The sequence below is a fragment of the Balaenoptera acutorostrata genome, chromosome 16 (genome assembly GCF_949987535.1).
Source record: "Balaenoptera acutorostrata chromosome 16, mBalAcu1.1, whole genome shotgun sequence".
Taxonomy (NCBI): domain Eukaryota; kingdom Metazoa; phylum Chordata; class Mammalia; order Artiodactyla; family Balaenopteridae; genus Balaenoptera; species Balaenoptera acutorostrata.
Window position 1 is genome coordinate 56,097,250 of NC_080079.1, and position 26,159 is coordinate 56,123,408.

General features: G+C 39.6%; 1 protein-coding gene across 1 annotated transcript in view; it reads left to right on the forward strand.

The window, feature by feature from the left end:
* The window catches only part of DYDC1 (DPY30 domain containing 1), a 45,250-nt gene extending 33,212 nt beyond the window's left edge, over positions 1 to 12,038 (forward strand). Inside the window, exon 7 of the mRNA XM_057531151.1 lies at positions 12,020 to 12,038. Coding sequence (XP_057387134.1) covers positions 12,020 to 12,022 — 3 coding nt within the window. The 3' untranslated portion in view covers positions 12,023 to 12,038. The remainder of the gene's footprint in view (positions 1 to 12,019) is intronic.
* Positions 12,039 to 26,159: the final 14,121 nt, after the last annotated feature.

A 26,159-nucleotide genomic window follows, 5' to 3' on the forward strand; every position in this document is an offset into this window, starting at 1 on the left:
CCTCTGCCCATTTTTTAATTACTGTTTTTTGCCATTGAGTTGTATGAGTTCTTATCAGATATATGATTTTCAAATATTTTCTCCCATTTGGTAGGTTGCCTTTTCATTTTGTTGATGGTTTCTTTTGCTGTGCAGAAGCTTTTTAGTTTGATGTAGTCCCACTTGTTTATTTTTGCTCTTGTTGCCTTTGCTTTGGTGTCAAATTAAAAAAATAATTGCCAAGACTGATGTCAAGGAGCTTACCACTTTGGTCTAGGAGTTTTATGGTTTCAGGTCTTACGTTCTTTAATCAATTTTGAGTTAATTTTTGTGAGTGGTGTAAGATAGTGGTCCAGTTTCATTCTTTTGCATGTGGCTATCGAGTTTTCTCAGGACCATTTATTGAAGAGACTGTTCTTTCCAAGAAATATGTTAATATATAACACTCTGCTTTAAGATAATACCTACTTAATTTTATTTATTTACAAAAACTTTGCTGCTACATAGCTCCGTTCCCTCACTCCTCTTTTGTTCTATTATTGTCATAGAAATAACATCTTACAATTTGTATACCCATTAACACAGATTTATAATTGTTGCTTTTAAATAATATAGGAGAAAAAATGTTACAAACAAAAATATATTTATATTGTCTTTTATATTTACCTACATAATTATGTTTATCAGTGCTCTTTATTTCTTCACGGAATTCAGATTACTGTCTAGTATCCTTTCATTTCTGCCTGAAGAATTCTCTTTAGCATTTCTTACAGAGCAAGTCTGCTAGCAGTGAATTCTGTCAGCTTTGGTTTTTTTTTTTTTTTTTAAAGATTTATTTTTTTATTGATTAATTGATTGATTGATTGATTGCTATGTTGGGTCTTCGTTTCTGTGCTAGGGCCTTCTCTAGTTGTGGCAAGCGGGGGCCATTCTTCATCACGGTGCGCGGGCCTCTCACCATCGCGGCCTCTCCTGTTGCGGAGCACAGGCTCCAGACACGCAGGCTCAGTAATTGTGGCTCACGGGCCCAGCCACTCCGCGGCATGTGGGATCCTCCCAGACCAGGGCTCGAACCCGTGTCCCCTGCATTAGCAGGCAGACTCTCAACCACTGCGCCACCAGGGAAGCCCTGTCAGCTTTGTTTACCTGGGAATTTCTTAATTTCTCATTCATTTCTTTTTTTTTTGGGGGGGGGTGGTCTGCCTAACATTTATTTATTTATTTACATCTTTATTGGAGTATAATTGCTTTACAATGGTGTGTTAGTTTCTGCTTTATAACAAAGTGAATCAGCTATACATATACATATATCCCCATATCTCCTCCCTCCTGCATCTCCCTCCCACCCTCCCTATCCCGCCCCTCTAGGTGATCACAAAGCCCCGAGCTGATCTCCCTGTGCTATGCGGCTGCTTCCCACTAGCTACCTGTTTTACATTTGGTAGTGTATATATGTCCATGCCACTCTCTCACTTCTTCCCAGCTTACCCTTCCCTCTCATTCATTTCTGAAGGATGGTTTTGCTGGACATAGAATTATTGATTATCAGCATTTTCTTTCAGCACTTTGAATATGTCATCCCCACTGCCTTCTAGCCTCCAAGGTTTCTGATGAGGAATTAGCTGTTAATCTCATTGAGGATCCCTTGTATGTGAAGAGTTGCTTCTCTATTGCTGCTCCCAGGATTCACTCTTGGTCTTTGGATAGATTGACTATGATTTCTCTCAGTGTGCATCTCTTTGAATTTATCTTACCTGAAGTTCACTGAACTTCTTGGATATGTAGATTAATGTTTTCCATAAAATTTGGGAAGTTTGGAGCCATTATTTCCTCAAATACTTTTTTAGCTTCTGTCTCTCTTTCCTTCTGCAATTCCATTATGCACATGTTGGTATACTTGATGGTGTCCTATTTGCCTCTTAGGCTTTGTTATTTTATCTATATTTTTTCTTTCTGTGTCTCAGAGTGAATAATGTCAATTGACCTATCTTCATAATCATTGATTTATTCTTCTGCCAGCTCAAATCTGCTGTTGAGTTCCTCTCATGAATTTTTCATTCTAGTCATTGTATTTTCCAACTCCAGAATTTCTATTTGTTTTCTTTAGTTTTATGAATGGTTTATTTTAACTCTTTGAACATATTTAAAATAGTTGATTTAAGGTTTTTGTCTAATAAGCCCCATGCTTGGCCTTCCTCGGGAACAATTTCTTCCTTTTTTTTTTTTAAATTAATTTTTATTGGAGTATGGTTGCTTCACAATGTTGTGTTAGCCTCCACTGCACAACATAATGAATCAGCCATACACATACAGATATCCCCTCCCTTTTGGACTTCCCTCCCATTTAGGTTACCACAGTGCACTAGATGAGTTCCTTGTGCTATACAGCATGTTCCCATCAGTTGTCCATTTTATACATAGTATCAATAATGTATATGTGTCAATCCCAGTCTCCCAATTCCTCCTACCCCACCCCTTTCCCTCTTGGTATCCATACATTTGTTCTCTGCATTGGTGTCTTTATTTCTGCTTTGCAGCTAAGATCACCTATACCATTTTTCTAGATTCCACATATATGCGTTATTATACGATATTTGCTTTTCTCTTTCTGACTTACTTCACTCTGTATGGCACTCTCTAGGTCCATCCATGTCTCTACAAATGACCCAATTTCATTCCTTTTTATTGCTGAGTAATATTCCATTCTATATATATACCACATCTTCTTTATCCACTCCTCTGTCGATGGACATTTAGGTTGCTTCCATGTCCTGGCTATTGTAAATAGCATTGCTATGAACATTGGGATGCATGTGTTTTCTTTGAATTATTGTTTTCTCTGGGTATATGCCCAGTAGTGGGATTGCTGGGTCATATGGTAGTTCTATTTCAGTTTTTTAAGGAACCTCCATACTGTTTTCCATAGTGGTTGTATCAATTTACATTACCTCAGGGACAATTTCTAATAGTCCTTTCTTTTCCTGAATATGGGCCATACTTTCTTGTATCTTTGCATGCCTTGTAAGTTTTCGAAAACTGGATATTTTAAAATATATATATTGGCAATCCTGGAAAACAGATTCTATACCCCTTCCCAGGATTTCTTATTATTGCTATTTGTTCTTGTTGCTATTTGTTTGTTTAGTAACTTTTCTGAACTTTGTAATGTCTACATGTTTTATCATATGTGGTCATTGAAGTCTGCTTGGATTGCTTAGTGGTCAGCCAGTGATTTGACAGAGATTTCCTTAGATGTCTGGAACCAATAGATCTTCCAGACTTTGTTGGTGGCATACATTCAATGCTTAGGCATGTATTGGGTTGACCAAAAAGTTCATTTGGGTTTTCCATAAGATGTTACAGAAAAACCTAAATGAACTTTTTGGCCACCCCAACAGTTTACAACTCTGCTTTAACCTTCACTTTCTGATTGTGTTGAGGCCTCCAGTTCAGCCAGAGATGAGAGCCTAGGGTCTTCTTGGGTCTTTCTCAACTGTGCACATAGCCTTAGGCATGTGTACAACCCTGCAAATATGTGTGGCCTTCTCAATTCCTAGCAATATGCCAGAGATTTTGAAATCCCTTTATGGAATCTCATTCTCAAGCTTTTCCACTTAAGTTTTTGGTCATCTTGTTCTTTGTCCCAGCTGTTATCACTGTATCAGGCAGACATGTTAAAAAGTTGATGCTGATTTTTGTTGACAACACCTCTGGGAAAAAGGCTGGTTGCAATGGGTGAACTCTGAGTTATGTCAAATATAGTTTTTCAAGTGGGATTTTCCATGGAACTTCCAGACAAGTCAAATAATGACTGTTTCCTGGGAATTGGGCTTTAGAAGAGTTCCATCCTGATTCTGACTTTTTTATTGGCTTGCAGGTCACTGATTTTCATCATGGTTTCAACATGAAAGCCCTGTTGGTTTTCAAGGCTACCACAGACATGGGAGTAGGGGAATGGGACTAGAGAAAAGTAAATAGCCACAAAGCTCATGCTGTTCTTGAGATTCAGCTGTTTTTCTTGAATAAATATTCCCTGTATTGTTGCAAGCCTTTGGTTAATTTTAAGAGTTCTGAAAAAGTCGATATTGACAGTTTGCACCATTACTATCATTGCTTTTATGGAGGAGAGGCTTTTTGGAGATCCTTATTCTACCATTTCTGCTGACATTATTTTACCTTCATTTTTAAATTATTTATTTTTATTCTTCTGCATCCTAGTGAGATAAGGCCAAATGGTACATTTCTTGCTAACATTAAATGAAATCTGCAATCATCTATCATGTAATGATATAAGACACAAGTCTTTGAATTTTGTGTAGTTTTTGAATTTTGTATATAAATATATTTTCTGGATTTTTACCTTTGTTTTTGAAGGAGTTTTCCACTGCTTATAGAATTGTAGGTTGACAGTTTTTTCTCTTTCAGTATTTTAAAGATGATTCCTTGCTGTCTTCTCATTTGCATTGTTTTTGATAAGAAATATCATCCTTAACTGTTCCTATGTAATATGTCTGTTTTCTCTGATTTTAATATCTTTATCACTGGTTTTGAACAATTTGATTATAGTGTGCCTTGGTGTAGTTTCCTTCATGTTTTATATGCCTTAGGTTTGTTGAGTTCCTTGGCTTATAGGTTTTTATCAAATTTGGAAAAAAATTTAATCATTATTTCTTCAAGTATTTTTTCACTATCTTCTCTCCATTGGGTGAACTGAGCTCTCACTGATGCTTTAATTCCTTTTAATTTTTTTTCTCTCTGTGTTTCATTTTTGAAAGTTTCTGTTGCTGTATCTTCAAGTAAACTTATCTTTTTTTTTTCCTGCAATGTCAAATCTGCTGTTAATCTTGTCTGGTATATTTAGCATTTATATTTATTATTTTTAAAAAATGTCATCCATCCTCTACTTAATATGTTCATTCTTTCCTGTAGCTTCTAAAACATAGAAGACAATTAGAATGACTGCTTTAATGTCTTTGGTTACTAATTCTGTCATTGTATTATTTCTGAGGCAGAGTTTTTTTCTCATTATAGGTCATTTGTTTTTCTCTACTTTTTTCTATGCCTGGTAATTTTTAATTAGATACGAATTTTATCTTCTTAGATGTTGGGTATTTTTATTCCTAAAATAAGTATTTTCGAGTTTTGTTCCTAGGTCCAATTAAGTTACTTGGAAATAGTTTGATTTCTTTTCTGATCTTAGTTTTAAGAAGCTTTGTTAGGTGGGACTAAGGGAGCATTCAGTCTAGGGCTAATTTTGCCCTACAATTAAGGCAGCCGTCTCTGGGTGTATGCTACCCAATGCTGAGTGAATTATGAGAATTTCCACTTTGGCTGTGGGAAGATAAATTATTTTATTGTATTTTTATTTTTTTAATAAATTTATTTATTTATTTTTGGCTGAGTTGGGTCTTTGTTGCTGCACGCAGGCTTTCTCTAGTTGTGGTAAGCAGGGGCCACTCTTCCTTGCGGTGCGTGGGCTTCTCGTGTGGTAGCTCCTCTTATTGCAGAGCACGGGTTCTAGGCACGTGGGCTTCAGTAGTTGTGGCACGTGAGCTTCAGTAGTTGTGGCTCGCGGGCTCTAGAGTGCAGGCTCAGTAGTTGTGGCCCATGGGGTTAGTTGCTCTGTGGCATGTGGGATCTTCCCAGACCAGGGCTTGAACCCGTGTCCCCTGCATTGGCAGGCGGATTCTCAACCACTGCGCCACCAGGGAAGCCCTTATTGTATTTTTAAAACCACTTTATTTTTCCAATGAAAATCTATTATTTTTTTAAAATTATTTATTTTATTTATTTAATTTTATAGGAGTAGAGTTGATTTATAATGTTGTTAGTTTCAGGTATACAGCAAAATGATTCAGTTTTACATATACATATATTCATTCTTTTTCAGATTCTTTTCTCATATAGTAAAACCACTTTATTGATGTGTGATTAACAGGAAGAGAAATTTTTCCTGGCTCTCTTTGAGCCATGGTAATGCCCTCTAATCACTTCAGGGGGTTCTTTCCTTACCTTTGTGTCATTTCCTCATATACATGCATTTATCACTCAGCTGAAAACTCGAGGAGGACCCTCTGTAGGTACCTCTGTGCTCTCAGCTCCTTCTCCTTAAGTCGGGGAGACCAACAGGCTTCGTATACATTCCGCCTCCCTGCACTGTAGCTGGGCAGCACTCTCAAGGAAATACACTGGGGCAATTGTAGGGAACACTTTAATTGTTTCTCATTTCCCAGGGGTTATTGTCCCTTGTTGCCTTATGTTCAGTGTCTTGACAAGTATTGTTTCATGTATTTTGTCCTGGTTTTAATTGTTTCATGTGTAAGTCCTATCCCTTTTAGACCATCCTGGCTTAAAGCCAAAGATCAAACCCTATAGACTTTTTCTCATGGAAAACTATTCCTTTGCTATACTCAACTTTCCTAATTTCATGAAGTTTAACGTGATTATTTTCTGAGAAGAACTTCGGGGGTCCTGGAGGTACCTAATGACTTATATCTCTTATCCTGTTTGGAACCAGGCATAAAGGGCCAAATGCGAGTCAAAGAATCAACTTTACAAATGTTAAAACTTCCACAGAGAGTGCACTTTGGACACTGGGCCCAAACTGAGTATTTTATTCCTACTGGCTAGTCTCAGGAAAAGCATTCGGGGAGCTGCAGTTCTCTCTGTGTCAGGTGGAGAGCCCGGTCTGCTCTGCTTCTCAGAGGGGAGATGGAAGCATGGAGGGTTCTTGGTCGGTTCTGCTTGCTGAGACATTCAGGGGCAAGAGCTCAAAGACCCGGTTGAGCCCGGGACCTTTACCCCAGACCAACTCATCCTTCTCTTGGGAGAATCAAGAGAGGAGGGTGCAGAAATAGCCTGGCCTCCTCGTCTGCCACACCATTCTCTTCTGGGAAATTATACTGTATTAGTCTTATTTTGGCTGAAATAACTAAAAAACCCAGACTCAACTGGCTTTATAGATCAAATGACTTAATGTCTCCTACGAGAAGTGCAGAAAATGGGCAGGTCATAAACATGACAGATCAGGGCTCTAGCTCCCCCCTCTTGGCTCCGTCTTTCTCTTCTATTGGTTTCATCCTTGGGTTGCTCCTTGCATGGCTGCAGTAAATAAATCCAGGTGTTATATTCAGACACAACGGCATCTTGTGTAAGAAGTGGGGACAGTCTTCCTGGGTGGTAGTATTTATATTCCTAGAGACTCCTCAGCAGACTTTTCCTGTCTCACTGATTGTGATTGCACTATATGCCTATCATCTCCAATCTCATTCCCAACAAAGATGAGTAGTCATCACCCAAAGTACTTATACTATCATCTTATTGATTCATTGGTTTAGATTCATTTATTCTCAATCTGTGTCAAAGAGACGTCACTAGTTACAGGGCTGGGCCAGGATGAGGCAAATGCGGTAAAAGTTTAAGTGCTGACTCTGTAATTACAGGAACCTGAGTGACTGCCTCTTAAATTTTGCCCTGTAGGCACTCCGTTTGCCTTGTCCTAGTCCTGCCCCTGCTAGTTACTGTGGGAAATAAGAATAAGGCATGACTTTTGCCCTTACAGAGCTTTTGTCTGGTTGAAAAGCGTAACTTGTGTGCACATATAATTTGAGGCAGTATGTATGAAGAACTATTAATTGTCACAAATAGGAGCTAAGAATTTAGAGGAGACTATGATTTGAGCAAGCTTTATGAAAGGGAGAACCTTGAAAAAAAACCTTAAAGGAGAGGTAAGTTTTGAACACGTGAAACCCATGGGGATGTGAAGGAAACTAGACAAAGAGAGGGCTAGAGGGACTGTTAGGAGACAGATCATGGAGGCCTGGATGCCAGCCTCAAAGGTCTGGACTCGCGACACGGGAGTGATGTGTAGGAAGACCCGTGATGGCTTTTGAGGACTTTTTACAGTTTTCATTAAGGATGTGGAGGTGAAATTCAGATCATGTGGTTAAGGCGTGAATTTTGGTAAAGAAGGGAAAGATTGTAAAGCTATTCTTTGGAGAAATTTGGTGATGAAGAGGAAGTGGCTTGAGAATTTTACAAGGTTGAGAAGGAATTCTTTTTGTGGGGAGAGATGAGGTTTTGTTTGTGTTTTTGGCAATAGGAATGTTGGGGAGTTGAGAGAGAGAGGCTAATAAAACTGTGGTTCAGGAGGGTTAGAGCAGGGTTCCAGAAGAACTGGGTGTGGAACAAAGTCACAGAGTGAGGAAAGCACTTTGGGAATTACTCTTTTCTGTCATCCAGGGGTGGGAAATATATAGAGATATTTTGAGGGAAGGGGATGAAATTTGGGACAGTGGTGCATTGCAGAATTTGCAACATATACCTCTGATCCTCTTGGTAAAGAAGGAGAGAAGGGCAGAGGTTGGTCAGGTACTTGAATGAGAATGAATTTTAAAACATCTGCTGGAGGAATGGATGAATAAAATAATTGTTGGACAGCTCTGTGGGCCCTAAGCTTAAATGAATTAAATGACTTAATTCATGTAAAGCTTTTGTAGCAGTGCCTGGCATTTAGTAGGCACTCAAGTAGTGAAGTTGTTACTACTACCATGTTATTACCTGCTGGGTACTGGGCTAGGTAAGTAGAGACCTCATCAGAGCTCTTAAATCATGTTGTCCAATAGCCCGTAACAAACTCAGAGGTAGAGCAGTCAGTGGCTAATGGCGATGCCTTAGAGCTGAGGGTTGGTAGACTGTCACAAGACCGTGGGGTCTGGAGTCCAGCGAGAGCAGCAGTGGAGTGTGCGGCTCCCAGGCCCACTGTCAGCTGGATGACCGCACTGCGGCTCTAGGGCAAGAGGTGAGTGGCCTTGTTCAAAGCAAATTCCCGGCCAGGAACAGAGCAATAGTGGGAGGGAGATGGGGGCAGGGGGGCAAGGTAGGAGAGGAGAGAGCAAACAGCACAGCTCATGGTAGAGGATTTTGCAAAGATTTGGCCCAGCCAAGGAGTCAGTGTTTACCAAGGAGCTTGACTATAAATCAGGAGCAGGACCAATGCCCATTGTCCCGCCTAAACACACACTATCAGGATTGGGGCAAGATAGAAGTGGGCTTGTGAGTGGGTGGAAAAGGGTCAGGTGTGAAGTTGGTGAAGGAGAGAGAAGGGGGCTAGCACTGAGCCCTTCTTAATGCTGAAGGCTCTACTGAGAGTTCATGGGATTGTTGATAGGAGCCTGTATTTGAATGTATTAGAGAAAGGAAGTTTCAGAAAGTCACTGTTCCGAGCTGTCCAGCTAATGTGCTGGAGCTGGCCTCATTGCCCAGTTCTGTGTGACATATTTACACTGCTGAATGTATTTGTGTGTGCTAAGAATGTTACAAAAACAGCTGTGTCTGAAACATAGTTGACTTTATTTTCCTAGACACTCTCTCCCCTCCTCACCTCTGCAGTATCACAGGCAGCTTCATTACTGTCCAGGTGCCCAGTTTATCAGGTGGGAGTCTTCCTCGACCCTCTTGTGGTTATCATGCTTCTTGTCCAATACAAGGAGCCTGATACTCGCTCCTCTTTTCTCTCATGTTCCGAAGCCACCGGTGATAGGTTTTTTAGCTCATCACCTTAGTGTCACTGTCGTCAGTCCCTCATCAGATTATAAAAGACCAGCTTGTTTAACACATTGTTCAGAATCATGTGCCGGGTACCTGCAGATTAAAGATGATAAGGGCTTATCCTAATTGCAATCAATGGCCTCCCCCCGACTTTACCTGACTTACCTCATTTCAACAAGTCTCTCTAGGTGGCTCCCCTCTGAGGACTTAGCTGGTCTCTGAGTGCACAGACTGGTGTGAGAGGTGCTCAGTGCCACTGCAAAGCTCTCCCCCACACGGTGAGCAAGGGCACGGGCAAGAAGGTAAATCATGATGGAAGCAGCAAAGGACCAGTTGGTAGTTAGCGCTATGAACTTTTTTTTTTTTTTAAATAAATTTATTTATTTATTTATTTTTGCTGTGTTGGGTCTTCGTTTCTGCACGAGGGCCTTCTTTAGTTGTGGCAAGAGGGGGCCACTCTTCATCGCGGTGCGCGGGCCTCTCACTATCGCGGCCCCTCCCGTTGCGGGGCACAGGCTCCAGACGCGCAGGCTCAGTAGTTGTGGCTCACGGGCCCAGTTGCTCCGCGGCATGTGGGATCTTCCCAGACCAGGGCTCGAACCCGTGTCCCCTGCATTGGCAGGCAGACTCTCAACCACTGCGCCACCAGGGAAGCCCCAGCGCTATGAACTTTTTACATGGACAGAAGTTGCTTAGAGCTTCCTGGAAGTGAGAGATCAAAACATACAAAACACATAAAAAACAAAGAAGAAAGGTTCAGAATTGATTATGGGTGGGTAGGAGGAGAAATGTGAGCAGAGAAATGAAGGCAGGAATGCCTGCAGGCTGCCTGAGGAATAGCAGATCCGTGCAGGGATGAAGTAGGAGGGAAGTTCAGAAAAGTTGATCTGGATCAGATTATGAAGCATATTAAAGTCCAAGCTAAGAAGTCTAGGCTGAGAGTGAGAACGGAAATGAGAAGTGTACGTTGAAAAACTTTATTAGGAACAGGGCGTGAGAAAGTGGTGTTATTTTGCAAAGAGATGTTTTAAGATGCTTAATTGGTGGTGTTTAGGATGGTTTTGGCTTAGGATGCTGTTGTCTTAGTCTAGGCTTCAGGTAATGAAGGTCGGGACCTGGGTTGTGGTAGTGGAAATCCATCAGTAACATGTATTGTGTACCTACTATGTGCTAAGAACTGTTCTAGGTTCTTGTGGGGAACATCTGTGCTAGGCGTGGTTCCTACTCTCAAGTCACTCACAGTTTAGTGGGGGATGTAAAGCAAACAAGTGTAGACATGGCATATTCTGTAAGCCAACTCGGAAGCTGATTGTGTGGATATGAAGGATGTAGGAAGAGCCTGGGGCCTGGAGTAATGGTGGGGCCATTGAGGGCTTAGAGGGATTATGCAGGAGGTGTAGGTCAGGGCCAGGAAGGGATGCCTGGCAGCTGGGTATGTAGCAGGGTGTAAGAGAGAAGCTCAGAGCTCCTGCTGCTGCTCTCACTGACCCAGAGAATGGGATGGCAGGGACGCCCTTGTTTGGGGGACACTAGAACTGACGTAATTGATACATTTTTCAGAGCCATATAATTAATGAATATGAGATGATAACCTTATTCTCAAGTGTCATACCCATTAAAAATATTCAAGTACAGACCACTGAAAACAAAAATAGAAACAAAAAGAACAAGTTTTAAATTTTTTGTGAAATTTAATTAAACCAAGAAATCAGGTATTAATACATTGAATCAAGTTTGTTTCTAATTGTGTATTAAATTGTAACTATTACTACTACCACTAGGTGTCACAAAGATTCCGTTTTTAAAGGCCCTACACCTCTTGAGGCTGTGGCTTTGAAACATTTCTTTTTGTACAGAAATACGGTTTTCTAGTATTAACAAGTATAATGAAATGCTACTTTAAAATTTTTTAATTATTATGAGATACCCCAAATATGCACAAGAATACACAGAATAATACAAGCAGTATCTTTTACCCCAACCCAGATCTAATATTAACTTTTTATCATATATTTGACAGTTAAAAAAAGACTAAAATCTTACAGTTGATGTTCTTTTTGTCCTCCTCCATCCCATTCCTCTCATTTCTTGCCCATGGATAACCATTCCCTTGAGATCAGTAGCTGTACTTCCCAGGTACATCCCTGATGTTTTCACACAAATGCTAATTTATTTATTCAAAAATAGCATCAGTATTTTGGGGTGAGATTTTAACAGTGTTAAATGGTATCATACTATAGGTGTCATTCTGCAGCTTGCTTTTTTTCATTCATGTTATATTTTCAAGATTTATCCCTGCTGATTCATGAATATCTACTTCGTCTATTTTAACTGCTGTATAGTGTACTGTTGTACCTGTTCTTCTACAGGCAGCTGTTTAGACTATTTTAAATGCTTTATTTGTGTACATATGTCTTTGTATGTACCTCTTTGTGCAAATGTGTGCCTTTGAGGAAATCTGATTGTCTGCACACTGTCCTTTGACTCTCAGTGACATGCTGTCCTGGTAAACCAAGGTCTGTCTGTCAGACCACCTTCCCAGAGAATGTATCACGGACCACGTCCCTGGTATTCTGACACAATGTCCTGTTGAAACAGGTAAGGGCGAAATGTGTGAGAGCTTCTCTGGAGCAGTGGTTCTGAAACTCGAGCATGCATCAGAACCTTCTGGAGGGCTTTTTAGAATGCACCCCCAGTAAGGCAGTAAGTCTGGGCTGGGGCTGGAGAATTTGCATTTTCCCTGATGATTAATGAGGTTACAGATCTTTTCATGTTTATTGCACAATGGGTTTGCTCTTCTGGGAGTTGCTTGTTCATATTGTTTGCTTATGTTTGTTATTGATTTATTTGTCTTTTTCTTATTGATTTTCTTTGTTGGTTGTATGTGTTGGGAAATCTCTCAGTTGATGGGTTGCCTTTTAACTTGGTTTATGGTGTTTATTGTTAGGCAGAAATGTTGTTTTATTTTAGTTAACTGTACCTTTTTTTCCATTCATGTTTTGTGCTTTTTTTGGTCTTTTGTTTAACAAATTAATGAAGCATTATTAATTCTGAAAAACTTATAAGATGCCCAGTCTGATTTAAGGATTATCTTTAAAAATTATTTCCATGTATTTTAACTTAGATTTTTTCAAATTAATTTCCTTCAAGTATAATCAGTAATCAAACCGACAATTTAAAAATCAGGCTAGGGACTTCCCTGGAGGTCCAGTGGTTAAGACTCTGTGCTTCCAATGCAGGGACGTGGATTTGATCCCTGGTTGGGGAACTGGAACCCCCACATGCTGCACGGTGTGGCCAAAAAAAAAATCAGGTTAAAGCATGATTTTACCAGTTATACTGAATAATAAAAACAATTCTAGTTTGTAACTTGTCTGTTGATGATATTGCTGAAATGATATCTTAAGTGCTAAAAATGAACTTATTGCCGTTTAAACTTATTACTTCCACCACTGCTAATACTTTTGGCCATTTTATTTGATGATTAAACAGTTTTTCCAGGGAGAAAGGGAGAAGAGCTTTGGAATCAGAGGACTCCAAAGTATAAGTTAGTGTAGGAGAAGTTACCAGGTAGGAGGGTTGTGGGGTGTGACTTCCAGGCTGGTGGCGGTTGGCTGATGCGATTTTCCATGTCACAAGAAATGCTTGCCTACTCCAGAATTGTCCCCTGTGTGGCTACACTGGCCGGAGCAGCACCAACTAGATATTTATTTGCATCAACATGATTTTGAAATTCAGTTTTCTTTGATGTTACTGGCTCATTCACTCAAAAGGAAGAGAGCACTTACTATGTGCCAGGCATGGTATGCAAGATGCTTTGCAGTATGTCTACTCCCTTTGTAAGGCAGGGATTATCCTTATTTTACAGAGGCAGAAGTGGAAGTTCAGAGAGTTTTTAAAGCTTCTGAGACTCTCACAGCTAATCATTGAGAGAGCAGAGATGCAAACCCAGGTTTCTCTGACTTTAGGACTTTCTTGCTACCACTGTGTTCTCCCAGTAACATTCTATCAGAGCCCACTGTTTGTAGGCATTATTAGCTACTCATACTTTAGTGTGACTACTTTGCTAAATATTAAGCAGGTTATTTTGCGGAACCATGAAACCTAGCTGAATTGGATATACTGTGGGAATAGATGAGCAGGTGGGCTGTCGCTGGAGGTTTTGAACTTGGCCATAACACCTTCTTAGAGCCTGAAATACTGGTACCCAAAGCCAGACAGGAGGAGGTTCACTTGCTTTGTCCTTTTTCCTAGGGTAGTGCTTCTCAAATTTTAATTTCTTATAAATTAATGGGGGAGAGGGGATTCTGTTAAAGTGTTGATTCTAATTTCCGAGTCTAGGGTGGAGCCCCACATTCTGCATTTCTAACAAGTGGGCAGGTGATGCTGAGGCTGCTCGTTAGGGAACCACACTGAATAACAAAGGCCAAAGTTATACTCAGAAGGTGTGTGTGGAGGAGAACGGACTGGAGAAGAAAGAAAATGTGTTTGGTAGGCACATGGGTCGCTGGAGGAGTTTGAGGGCCGAGCAGCAGTGCAGCAGTTTTAAGGAAGGTGATGGAGGCTGCCGCCTGGGTGGGGGATGATGGGGGAGGTGGGTGGTGGGCACTGTGCCTGCAGTGCCTTTAGTTCATGCTGTGGGTTCAGAGCCCAGGCTGAGCACAGTGTCACTTGCTCCATTATGGTGTCTGGTGATTCACTGGACATGGTGCTGCAGTACAAGTGATCCTTATGGCTCAGAAGCCAGCAAAAGCAGATCACGCTGAGCGGTGGAAGTAGAGATGTGTTTGCTTCATTGTCCAAGGACCCTTTGGTGTAATTCTGGAGTATTCAATAGCAAGCTTTCTGCATTTGAGGCTGAGAAAGGCTTTTTTCCTGAGCTCTGGTAGCAGAGAGTATTACAGTAGCTGGCAGCAGTTAAATAAGTAACCACACTTTGTGGGTAATTACTTTTTTATTATCTTGAATTAGGAAAAAAATGAAGCATTTTTAACTGGCAGCACAGTGTGGGAAAAGGAGAGAATATTTGGAGTTGGAAGGACTGAGTTTGAGTATGGTGTGACTTACCAGTTGTGTAACCCAAAATAAATCACCGAATCTCTCTGGGCCTGGGCTTCCTCCTCTGTTAAATGGGGACAGTACCCTGCTGAGTCATTGTGAGAGCTGACTGAGCTGACACTTGCAGGGCTGCTTTGTAAACCGCAAGACTTTCTATATGTATTTATTAATATGGAAAATTGGCATCAGAGACATCAGAGACAGAGTAGGAATGGGAGGCTGCTTCCACATAGGCTTGTGGGGTTTTTTCACACAGGTTTTTTTTTTTTTTTTTTAAATTGAAGTATAGTTGATTTACAGTGTTGTGCCAGTCTCTGCTGTATAGCAGAGTGACTTAGTTATACACATCTTTACATTCTTTTTTATATTCTTTTCCATTATGGTTTATCCCGGGAGATTGGATGTAGTTCCCTGTGCTATTCAGTAGGACCTTGTTGTTTATCCATTCTAAATGTAATAGTTTGCATTCACAAAGGTTTTTAAAATCTGTTTTCAGCCCCCCAAATGAGATAATTTTATAGACATTTCAAAACATGAAATACTTCTGACCAGATTTTATTTATTTTTGTATTGGAGGGTCACTTTGGCCTAAATTACCTAAATAATTATTTTAGTTTCTTATGCCATTTAAAATATTTAGACCTCAACAACACTATTCATTTATATAAAAATATTTTCTACAGTAAACAAGAGAAGGGCAAAATATCAAGAGAAGACTAAAGCCAGATGACTTCATGACTATAATTTTCTTTCTCTACAATTTTTGCCTCTAAAATGTTCACCCTCCCTGTTTGGGTGTTTGAGATGGGGATTTGTTTAGTGAAGAAACTGTATTCTGGGAAAAAGGTGACGACTTCTGTCTCTGCCATACCCTTTGGCTGTATTGTGAAACCGTAGGTCAACTATTTAACTCCATTAAGTAAATTGTGGACTGAGGTCATGTAGTTCACTGTCAATCCATATACTTCCCGGATTTCCCACCAGTGTTGATGAGTTTATGGTGAGTTGACTTAGAGGGAAGGACATGATATTTTAAATTTCTATAAATGTAATAAGGTCAATTGGGATAACCTTCAGTTTTAATTTATTTTTTAAAATTTTTATCAGAGTATAGTTGCTTTACAATGTTGTGTTAGCTTCTACTGTACAGCAAAGTGAATCAGCTATACGTATACATATATCCCCTCTTTTTTGGATTTCCTTCCCATTTAGGTCACCACAGAGCACTGAGTAGAATTCCTTGTGCTATACAGTAGGTTCTCATTAGTTATCTATTTTCTACATAGTATCAATAGTGTATATATTTAACCTTTCCTTGTGCTATACAGTAGGTTCTCATTAGGTATCTATTTTCTACATAATATCAATAGTGTATATATTTAACCTTTCCTTGTGCTATACAGCAGGTTCTCATTAGGTATCTATTTTCTACATAGTATCAATAGTGTATATATATAACCTTCAGTTTTTAAAATAAAACTGATTTATAATGACTGGCTACGGCCATGATGATTCTATTTCAAGATGGAAGTTATGTGCATACGTATAGTCTTTAGGGGTAAGCTGACAGATGTCTAGATACATCCTAGCTATCTTCTAAGTTTAGAGTTGATGGCTAATTCCTTGAAACCATGTATAGTATATTTAACATTCATATTGATTGCTGTGAATTGATTCATAGATTTGACTCAATGTTTTTCTACTTTAAAAATACTAAGTCATTCTACAGCAAAGCTATTTTTAGCCCAGCAGAGAACTCCGTAGAAGCACTCTGAATTCGTGATTCCCTAACAACAATTGGGCTTGTGTAGTCCGCCCCTTCCTTCTCTCCACCAAGTTTGCGCTGAGTTGGGAGATCAGCTGGCCAATCATATGCTGCTCTTCCATCCCACCCAACTTCCTGCTTTTTCCTCCGAAATTACTGGCTAATTTAAACACACCCATGTTGCCTCCATTTTTACTTCAGTTGGATATTTACCTTGGCGAGTGTGTTTGCTTACATAAAAAAGAGTAGTGTTTACTTTGTGATAACAAGAACCTTCAGAATATTGCTTTTTTTTAAATATAGAATCACATATTTATAGAAATCCTTACAGAAATGGCCTTTTCAGGGTGTGGGGTTATTTTCATATTTTATATCTGTAAAGACTGCTTAAACTTTCTGGAGGCTCATTTAATTAATACATCCTGACCTGTTGAGTAAGACCTGGGGAATGACGTAAAGGCAAATACACTAGCGTTTGCAGGGTAGGAGACTGACACAGGTCCCTGAGAGCACCCAGTCCTCTCCAGAGCACCAGCACTCACTCACCTCCTGGCAGGGTCTGACTCATCCTGGGAGCACACAGTGTTTGTGTTTATTGTCATTATTACTCTACTCTGGCATCCCATGAATTCATCCAGGTCAGACACTTGGAAGTCATCCCTGAATCCTCCCACCCTTTTGCTTCCTACATCCAGTGAGGTGTCACATCCCACTTCTGCTTTCCGCCTATGCCATGTAATCTCTCTGCCTCCGGGGCAGCCCTCTCTAGTCTGGTCACCATAGAACAATAGCAGCAGCTGGCAAAATGGTTTCTGTAAAAGTCTGCGTCTGATCATATACCCCATCCATGCACATCTTTTGCTTGAAACCCTTCACCGGCTTCCCTTTGTCATCAAGAAAAAGTCTAAACTCCTTATAGGACCCACAGAGCCCTTGATGGTCTGGCCTCTGCCAGCACCTCTAGTCTTCTCTCTGACAGTGCCCCAGCCCACGCCCCAGTCTCACTGAACCGCTTGAAAAATCATGAAGGCTTCACGCTCTCTCTAGCTTGTGGGTCTCGGTAAATGTTCTTCCCGTTGCCTGGAACATTTTCTCCCAGTGTCTCCTGGAATATCTATGTTTGTCCTTACTGTGGAGGGCCTACCCTATTCCTGATATACAATAGGTGTTTAGTTCATGTGCAAAGAAAGAATGTGTGGCGTGTGAGCATGGGAGGAGGGTGGATGCGTGGATCCCTGTGTAGCTGAGGTGGAGCCTGTCCTGGTCATGCTGCCCAGCTGCCTTCCTGCCACTGCTGAGACTGCACCCCAGTAGGGCATGTTGCTTCCTCTCCATGTCTTGTCCCTAGCACAGTCTGGCTTGCAGAGAGCCAACAGCTAGCCTGGCCTTCTGGTGTAAGCCTAGACTCAAAGTAATTGTTCCTGCTAAGGCCAGGGGCTAGGCCGCCTGCTAGGGATTTGCCTTATTTGGCTGCAGAACTGCCTATTACTCCTCTTTGGAAATCCTGCCCTTTGATTGTCAGTTGACAGATTGTATGGTCTTCAGCCTGGGCTTTTAACTTCTCATAGATTTTTCTTCTACAGTGAAGACTCAAGAAGATAATTTTTTTTTTTTTAATCACCTGGTAGAGGTATGTTTTTTTTTTGAAGTTTTAATTTATTCATTGATTGATTACTTGACTGCTATGTTGGGTCTTCGTTTCTGTGCTAGGGCTTTCTCCAGTTGTGGCAAGCGGGGGCCACTCTTCATCGTGGTGCGCGGGCCTCTCACCATCGCGACCTCTCTTGTTGCGGAGCACAGGTTCCAGACGCGCAGGCTCAGCAGTTGTGGCTCATGGGTCTAGTTGCTCCGCGGCATGTGGGATCTTCCCAGACCAGGGCGCGAACCCGCGTCCCCTGCATTAGCAGGCGGACTCCCAACCACTGCGCCACCAGGGAAGCCCCGAAGATAATTTTTAATTTTGAAAGTGGTGACTTTTTTTCTGTGGCTTGGCAACCACTTATTATTATTATTATTTTTCATTTTCTGCTGCAAACTCCTTGATGGCAGGAATCGTGCTGGGTTTTGTTTTGCTGTTTGTATCTCCAGAGAATAGACTAGTGCCTGGGACATGACATAGTAGGTGCTCAGTAAATAATTCAGTGAGTAATGTGAATGAACATAAGAATGAAGGAGCCAAGGTAAATATTTAGTTTAAAAAAATTTTTAGAACACTTTAAAAAAAAATAAACTTATTTTATTTTTAGCTGTGTTGGGTCTTCGTTGCTGCACGTGGGCTTTCTCTAGTTGTGGCGAGCGGGGGCTACTCTCTGTCTGTTGCCATGCACAGGCTTCTCATTGCAGTGGCTTCTCTTGTTGTGGAGCATGGGGTCTAGGCGCATGGGGTTCAGTAGTTGTGGCACAAGGGCTCAGTAGTTGTGGCTCATGGGCTCTAGAGTGCAGGCTCAGTAGTCGTGGCACACGGGCTTAGTTGCTCCGCGGCATGTGGGATCTTCCCCGGGCCAGGGATTGAACCTGTGTCCCCTGCATTGGCAGGCGGATTCTTAACCACTGCGCCACCAGGGAAGTCCCTAGAACACTTCTGGATTTACGGAATTATTGCAAAGTTAGTACAGAGTTTCTGTGTATTCTGAACCCTGTTTCCCCTATTATTAGCATCTTACAGTGTTATTGGATCTCTTTCTGAGCTCTTCCCTTGGTGATCTTTCCAGTTTTTTCCCCACTCTGGGCCTCCCCTTTTTGGTCTTTTGTCCAGAACGCTGGGTTTCAGTTACCCCACTCTGCTGTACACTTTGTATGGCTAAGCCTGTATCTGAAGCCAAGTGGCAGAAGATACACAGAGAAAAAACAACAGGGATTGGTTCCACTTTCTTGGGATCACAGCTTCTCCATTCAGAGAGAAAGTTTCCCATCCCTCAGAATTTTAGTTGTCCGCGGGCCTCCACTGCCAATTTTGTCACCATGGAATTGTCTGGGGGCTGCGGCTCAAGAGAGTGGAAAAAAGAAAAAGAAACCCAAAGGATTTCCCTCCACTCTTGCAAACTTAGGAATCCCCTTTCCTGCTCTTGATCAAGTCAATAAAAGGGCCTCTCCCAGAGCTTTCTCTGTGTGGGCCCTGGCACCCACTTCTGAGTTTTGCACTGCCTTGGGTCTAGGATACAGGAGGGGGAAAAAAAGGGACCCTCACTGCCTTTTTGGTCTCTTCCCCTATTTGCCTACTACTGTTTACTTTTCAGAATCCTCAAACAGCTACTCCATGCATTCTGTCCAGATGTTATAGCTGCATTCAGTGGGAGAGACAGGGGGAGTGTGCTTATCGTGCTTATTCCATCTTGTCTGGAACTAGAACTCGACAGGTTTAATTAACTCTCAAATTTTTATCTAAGTAACACATACAGGGGACTATACCTATATAGATATATGGATATATTTCCTTCAAGAGAAAATATACCAGTGTATGAACTATGCTCATCAACCTATGAGTGGAAGGATGTACTATATTATTTTTCTTTTCTGTATTTTCTAAAAATTTCCCACAGTTACCATAAATTACACCATAATAAAACTCAACTTTTTTTTTTAAAGAAGCCTAATACAATTGAACCTTGTAATTAGAACCTCACAGCACCATTTAATATGAAACATTTTGCTTTTATTTCAGTATGAGAAACCAGCCTAAGAAAGCCCAGAGGTTTGGGGATGTTGTATTGCTTTCTAGTTTTGGAAACATTTTGCTTATGCCAGTATCAGATACTGTTTTGATTGCTGTAGCTTTGTAGTAAGTTTTGAAATTTGGGAAATGTGAGTCCTCCGACCTCATTTTTCTTTTTCAAGATTGTTTTGGCTATTTGAGATCCTTTTCAATTCCATATTAATTTTAAGATAAGCTTTTACATTTCTGCAAAAGAGGCCTCTGGGATTTTGATAGAGATTGCATTGAATCTGTAGATTGCTTTGGGTAGCATTGCCATCGTAACAGTTTGTTTTCCAACCCATGAATATGAGATGTCTTTCCATTTACTTAGGATTTTTAAAATTTATTTCAGCAATTTTTATTAGTTTTCCAGTGTAAAAATCTTGAACCTCCTTAAATTTTTCTAATTATTTTATTCTTTCTGATGCTATTATAAATGGAATTGTTTTTTTTTAAATTAATTTATTTGTTTTTGGCTGCATTGGGTCTTTGTTGCGGTGCGTGGGCTTCTCATTGGGGTGGCTTCTCTTTTTTTTTTAACATCTTTATTGAAGTATAATTGCTTTACAATGGTGTGTTAGTTTCTGCTGTATAAAAACGTGAGTCAGCTATACGTATACATATATCCCCATATCCTGTCCTTCTTGCGTCTCCTTCCCACCCTCCCTATCCCACCCCTCTGTGAGGTGGCTTCTCTTGTTGCGGAGCACAGGCTCTAGGCTTGTGGGCTTCGTAGTTGTGGCACACAGGCTTCAGTAGTTGTGGCTTGTGGGCTCTAGAGCACAGGCTCAGTAGTTGTGGTGCACAGGCTTAGTTGCTCCACGGCATGTGGGATCTTTCCAGACCATGGCTCGAACCCATGTCCCCTACATTGGCAGGCAGATTCTCAACCACTGCACCACCAGGGAAACCCTGGAATTGTTTTCTTAATTTCCTTTTCACATTGTTCATTGATCATGTATAGAAATACAACTGATTTTTGTGTGTTGATCATGTACCCCAAAGCTTTGCTGAATTAGTTTATAAGCTCTAATAGTTTACTTTTGTGTGGATTCCTTAGGATTTTCTATATGCAAGATTATGTTATCTGCAAATAGAGGTAGTTTTAGTTCTTTCTCTCCAATTTCAGTGCCTTTTATTTCTTTTTCTTGCCCATTTGCTCTGGCTAGAACTTCCAGTACAGTGTTGAATAGAAGTGGTGAAATGGGCCTCCTTCTCTTGTTCCTGATCTTGGGGGGTGGGGGGGAAGCTTTCAGTTATTCACCTTTGAGTATAACGTGAGCTGTAGGTTTTCCATAAATGCCGTTTATCATGTTGAGGAAGTTCCTTCTAGTCCAAGTTTGTTTAGTGTTTTTATCATGTAAGACAGTTGGATTTTCCAGATGCTTTTCTTGTATCAAATGAGATGATCATGTGTTTTTTTTTTCCCCCTTCATTCTATCACTCTAGTGTATTACACTGATTTTCATATTTTAGTCACCTTTGCATTCCTGGGATAAATCATCTTTGGTCATGATGTGTAATTCTCTTAATATGTTGCTGGAACTTGTTTGCTATTATTTTGTTGAGGACTCTTTCATCTATATTCATAAGGAAATACAGTATTGGTCTATAGTTCTTTTCTGATGTCTTTGTCTGGCTTTGGTTTCAGTGTAATGCTGGCCAAATAGAATGAGTTAGGAAATGTTGCCTCCTCTTTTATTTTTTGGAAGAGTTTGAGAGGATTGGTATTAATTATTCTTTAATTAAGGATTTGGGGACTTTACCAGTGAAATCATCTGGATCTGGGCTTTTCATTATTGGAAGGTTTTTGATTGGTGATCCAATCTCTTGACTTGTTATAGTTCTTTTCAGATTTTCTATTTCTTTTTGAGTCAGTTTTTGTAGTTCATATGTTTCTAGAAATTTGTGCATTTCTTCTAGGTTATCTAATTGACTTACAATTGTTCATGTATACTCTTATAGTCCCTTTTATTTTCTTAAGGTCTGTACTAATGTCACCAACTTTATTTCTGCTTTTAATAATTTCAGTCTTCTCTTTGTTGTCTTTTGGTCCATTGAGCTCAATGTTTATCAATTTTGTTGATTTTTCAAAGAAGTAAGTTTTCATTTTGTTGATTCTATTTTTTCCTAGTCTCTATTTCATTTATCTCTGTTCTAATTTCTATTATGTTATCCCTCTGCTAGCTTTGGGTTTAACATGTTCTTTTTTTCCTAGGCTTTTAAGGTGTAACATTAAGTTATTGGTTTGGGATCTTTTAAAAAATATATAAGCATTTACAGCTATAAATTTCACTCTGAGCACTGCTTTTGCTGCATAACATAAATTTTATAATGTTTATTTTCCTTCATATCAATGTATTTTCTAATTTCATTTATAATTTCTTTTTGATTCATTTTTGAATCAAGATTGTGCAGGTTAATTTTCATGTTTTTGTGAATTTTCTAGTTTTCCTCCTGTTACTGATGTTTATCTTCATTCCATTGTGGTCAAAGAAGATACTTTGTATGAATTCAGTCTTTTCAAATTTATTGAGAGTTTTGTCACCTAATATATGGTCTATTCTGGAGAATGTTCCATGTGCGGTTGAGAAGAATCTATATTCTGTTTTCAGGGGGACTTTTCTATATGCATCAGTTAGGTCTAGTTGGTCTATAGTGTTGTTCAAGTCCTCTGTTTCCTTATTGATCTTCTGTATAATTATTCTGTCCATTATTGAAAATGGAATATTGAAATCTCCAACTATTTCTACCTTCAATTCTGTCAGTTTTTGCTCTATGTATTTTGGTGCTCTGTTGTTAGGTGTGTATATGTTTATATTGGTTATATCTTCTCAATGGATTTATCCTTTTATCAATATATAAAGTCATTATTTTGTAACAATTTTTGACTTAAATTCTATTTTGTCTGATATTAGGTTAGCCATCCTAGCTCTCTTCTGGCTATTTGTGTAGAATATCTTTTTCCATCCTTTCACTTTCAATCTATTTGTGTATTTGGATCTAAAGTGAGTCTCTTATAACAGTATATAGTTGGATCATGTTTTGTTTTTAATACATTCTGCCTTTTAATTGTAGAGTTTAATTCATTTATATTTAAAATAATTGTGGATGAGAAAGGACTTCAGCCATTTTGCTGTTTCTTTTTCTGTATATACTTTAGGGTTTTTATTTTTCCTTAGTGCTTACCTTACTGGATTTTTTCCTTAGTGGATTACAGTTAACATCTTAAATTCATAGCAATCAAGTTTGAATTAATACCAACACAGTTTCAATAGTATACAGAGACACTGCTCAGCCGGTCTCCCCTGTCATGTTTATTGTCCCTGATTGCAACTTTATACATACTGTGTCCATTAACAAAGATTTATAATTGTTTTATACATTTGTCTTTTAAATACAAAAAGAGTTATGAAAGAAAAATCCAATAATACTACCTTTTATGTTTACCTGTGTACCTGTGTATGTACCATTGTTCTTTCTTTCTTCGTGTGGCTTTGAGTTACTGTCTACTGTCCTTTAATTTCAACCCAAAAGCCTCCCTTTAGCATTCCATATAGGGCATGTCTACTGTGACAAACTCCCTCAGTTTTTATTTATCTGAATGTCTTAATTTCCCCTTCATTTTTGAAGGATAATTTTGTTGGATGTAGAATTCTTGGTTGACAGGTTTTCTTTTTTTCCTTTCAATACTTTAAATATGTTATCTCATTGCCTTCTGGCTTCCACAGTTTCTGAAGAGAAATTGGCTGTTAATACTATAGAAGATTCCTTGTATGTCATGAGATGCCTCTCTTGCTGCTTTCAAGAATCTCTCTCTGTCTGTCCTTCAGAAGTTTGACTATAATGTGTGTCAGTGTGGATCTCTTTGATTTTATCCTGCTTAGATTTTGTTGAGAATCTTGAATCTGTAAATTTGTGTCTTTCACCAAATTTGGGAATTTTTTAGGCATTATTTCTTCAAGTATTCTTTCTGCCCTTTTCTCTCTCTCCTATCCCTGTGAGATTCCCATATGCATATGTTGTTAAACTTGATGGTATCCTACATGCTTCTCTGACTCTGTTCATTTTTCTTTATTCTTTCCTATTTCTGCTTCTCAAACTGAACAGTCTCAGTTGGCCTATCTTTATATTCACTGACTCTTTTGTCTGCCTGAATCTGCTGTTGAACCTCTTTAATGAATTCTTGATTTCTAGTATTATACTTTTCAGCTTCAAAATTCCTAGTTGGTTCATTTTTATCATTTTTATCACTTTATTGATATTCTCTGTTTGGTGAGACACCATGCTGGCTTCCTTTAATTTTTTTGTCTGTGGTTCCTTTATACCTTTGAGAATATATGACAGTTGATTTTAAATCTTAGTCTAGTAAGTGCAATGCATGGGCTTCCTCAGGGACGGTTTCTATTAGTTTCTTTTTTTTCCTCCTTGCATATGGGCTATACTTTTTTGTTTCTTTGCATGCCTGGTAATTTTTTGTTGAAAAATGGACATTTTGAATATTATAATGTGGCAACTCTGGAATAAGATTCTCTCCTCCCTGGCATTTGCTGTTGCCATTTGTTGTGGGTCACTGTTGTTTGTTTAATACTTTTCTGAACTATTTTGTATTCTTTTGTTGTGTGTGGCCAATGAAGTCTGTGTTCCATTAACTTAGTGGTTAGCTAGTGTTTTGACGTTTCCTTATATACCTGGATCCTAGAAAAAAAGAAAATACTCTCTCAGTCTTTGCAGAGTGCCTCCATGTTAGGGAATTCTTCAATGCTTAGTTAGGCCATCTACAACTCTGCCTTACCCTTGACTTCCTGTTTTTGGGACCCTGAAGTTCAGCCACAGGTGAGAACTTAGGGTCTTCTCAGGCCTATTCTGAGGATCTGTCTGGCTCTGGTCATGTTCTTGGCCTTCTTGATTCCCTGGTATACATGGTAGCTTTAAAAATCTCTTATACCCTATATATCTCTTTCCCCAACCTCTTCCTTTCCAGGCTTTTGGTCTATTCTTGCTTGTCCCAAGTGTCATCCTTTGCCTCAGTCTGCTGTGGCCAACACTTTTGCCTTGAAATGCCTTCTGCAAATGCCATCTGGGAAGCTGCCTTTTCCTGTCAGATGGAACCTCCCATTTTCTTGCTTCTCTGCAGGGCTACTTACTGCTCTGAATCCCAGCTCCTGACCTCCCTGGCTTCCCAGCCCTCTACCTCCCTGCCCAGTTATCCCCACCCCTCAGGTGGAGTCAGAGCAGTATACAAACTCTAATTAATGCCGTGGCTTCTTGGCTGTGAAGTCTCCCCACCTGCCCCCCCAGAGTCTCCCTTTCTCTCTGCTGCCTTTTAAAATCCTGTAATTCCTTTGGGGTCTAGCTCAGGTTCTGCTTTTTCCATGAAGTCTTTCCACATTTCTTTCTTCCTTTTCAGAATAGCTGTTATATATGGGGTGCTTATTTGGACTTTTTACTGGATGAAGCTCACATAGTGCTGAAATTACCGAAAAATTTTTAAATGTACAGTCTGAATCAGTTTTTTTTAAATTGAAGTATAGATTATTTACAATGTTATTAGTTTTAGCTGTACAACATAGTGATTCAATATCTTTATAGATTATGCTCCATTTAAAATTACTATAAAATATTGGCTATATTCCCTGTGTTATACATTACATCCTTGTATCTTATTTATTTTATACCTAGTAGTTTGTACCTCTTAATCTCCTTCTTCTATCTTGCCCCTCCCCCCTTCTCCCCACTGGTAGTGACTAGTTTGTTCTCTATATCTATGAGTCTGTTTCTGTTTTGTTATATTCATTTGTTTTATGTTTTAGATTCCACATATGTGTGAAAACATACAGTGTTTGTCTTTCTCTGTCTGACTTACTTCACTAAGGATGATACCCTCCAGATCCATCCATGTTGTTGAAAATGGCAGTTTCATTCTTCTTTATGGCTGAATAATATTCCATTGTGCATGTGTATGTATATATATATATGTGTATATGTGTGTGTGTGTGTGTATAATATATATACACACACACCCCACATCGTTTTTTCTTTTTTTAAATTAATTAATTAATTAATTAATTAACTTATTTTTGGCTGCTTTGGGTCTTTGTTGCTGTGCACAGG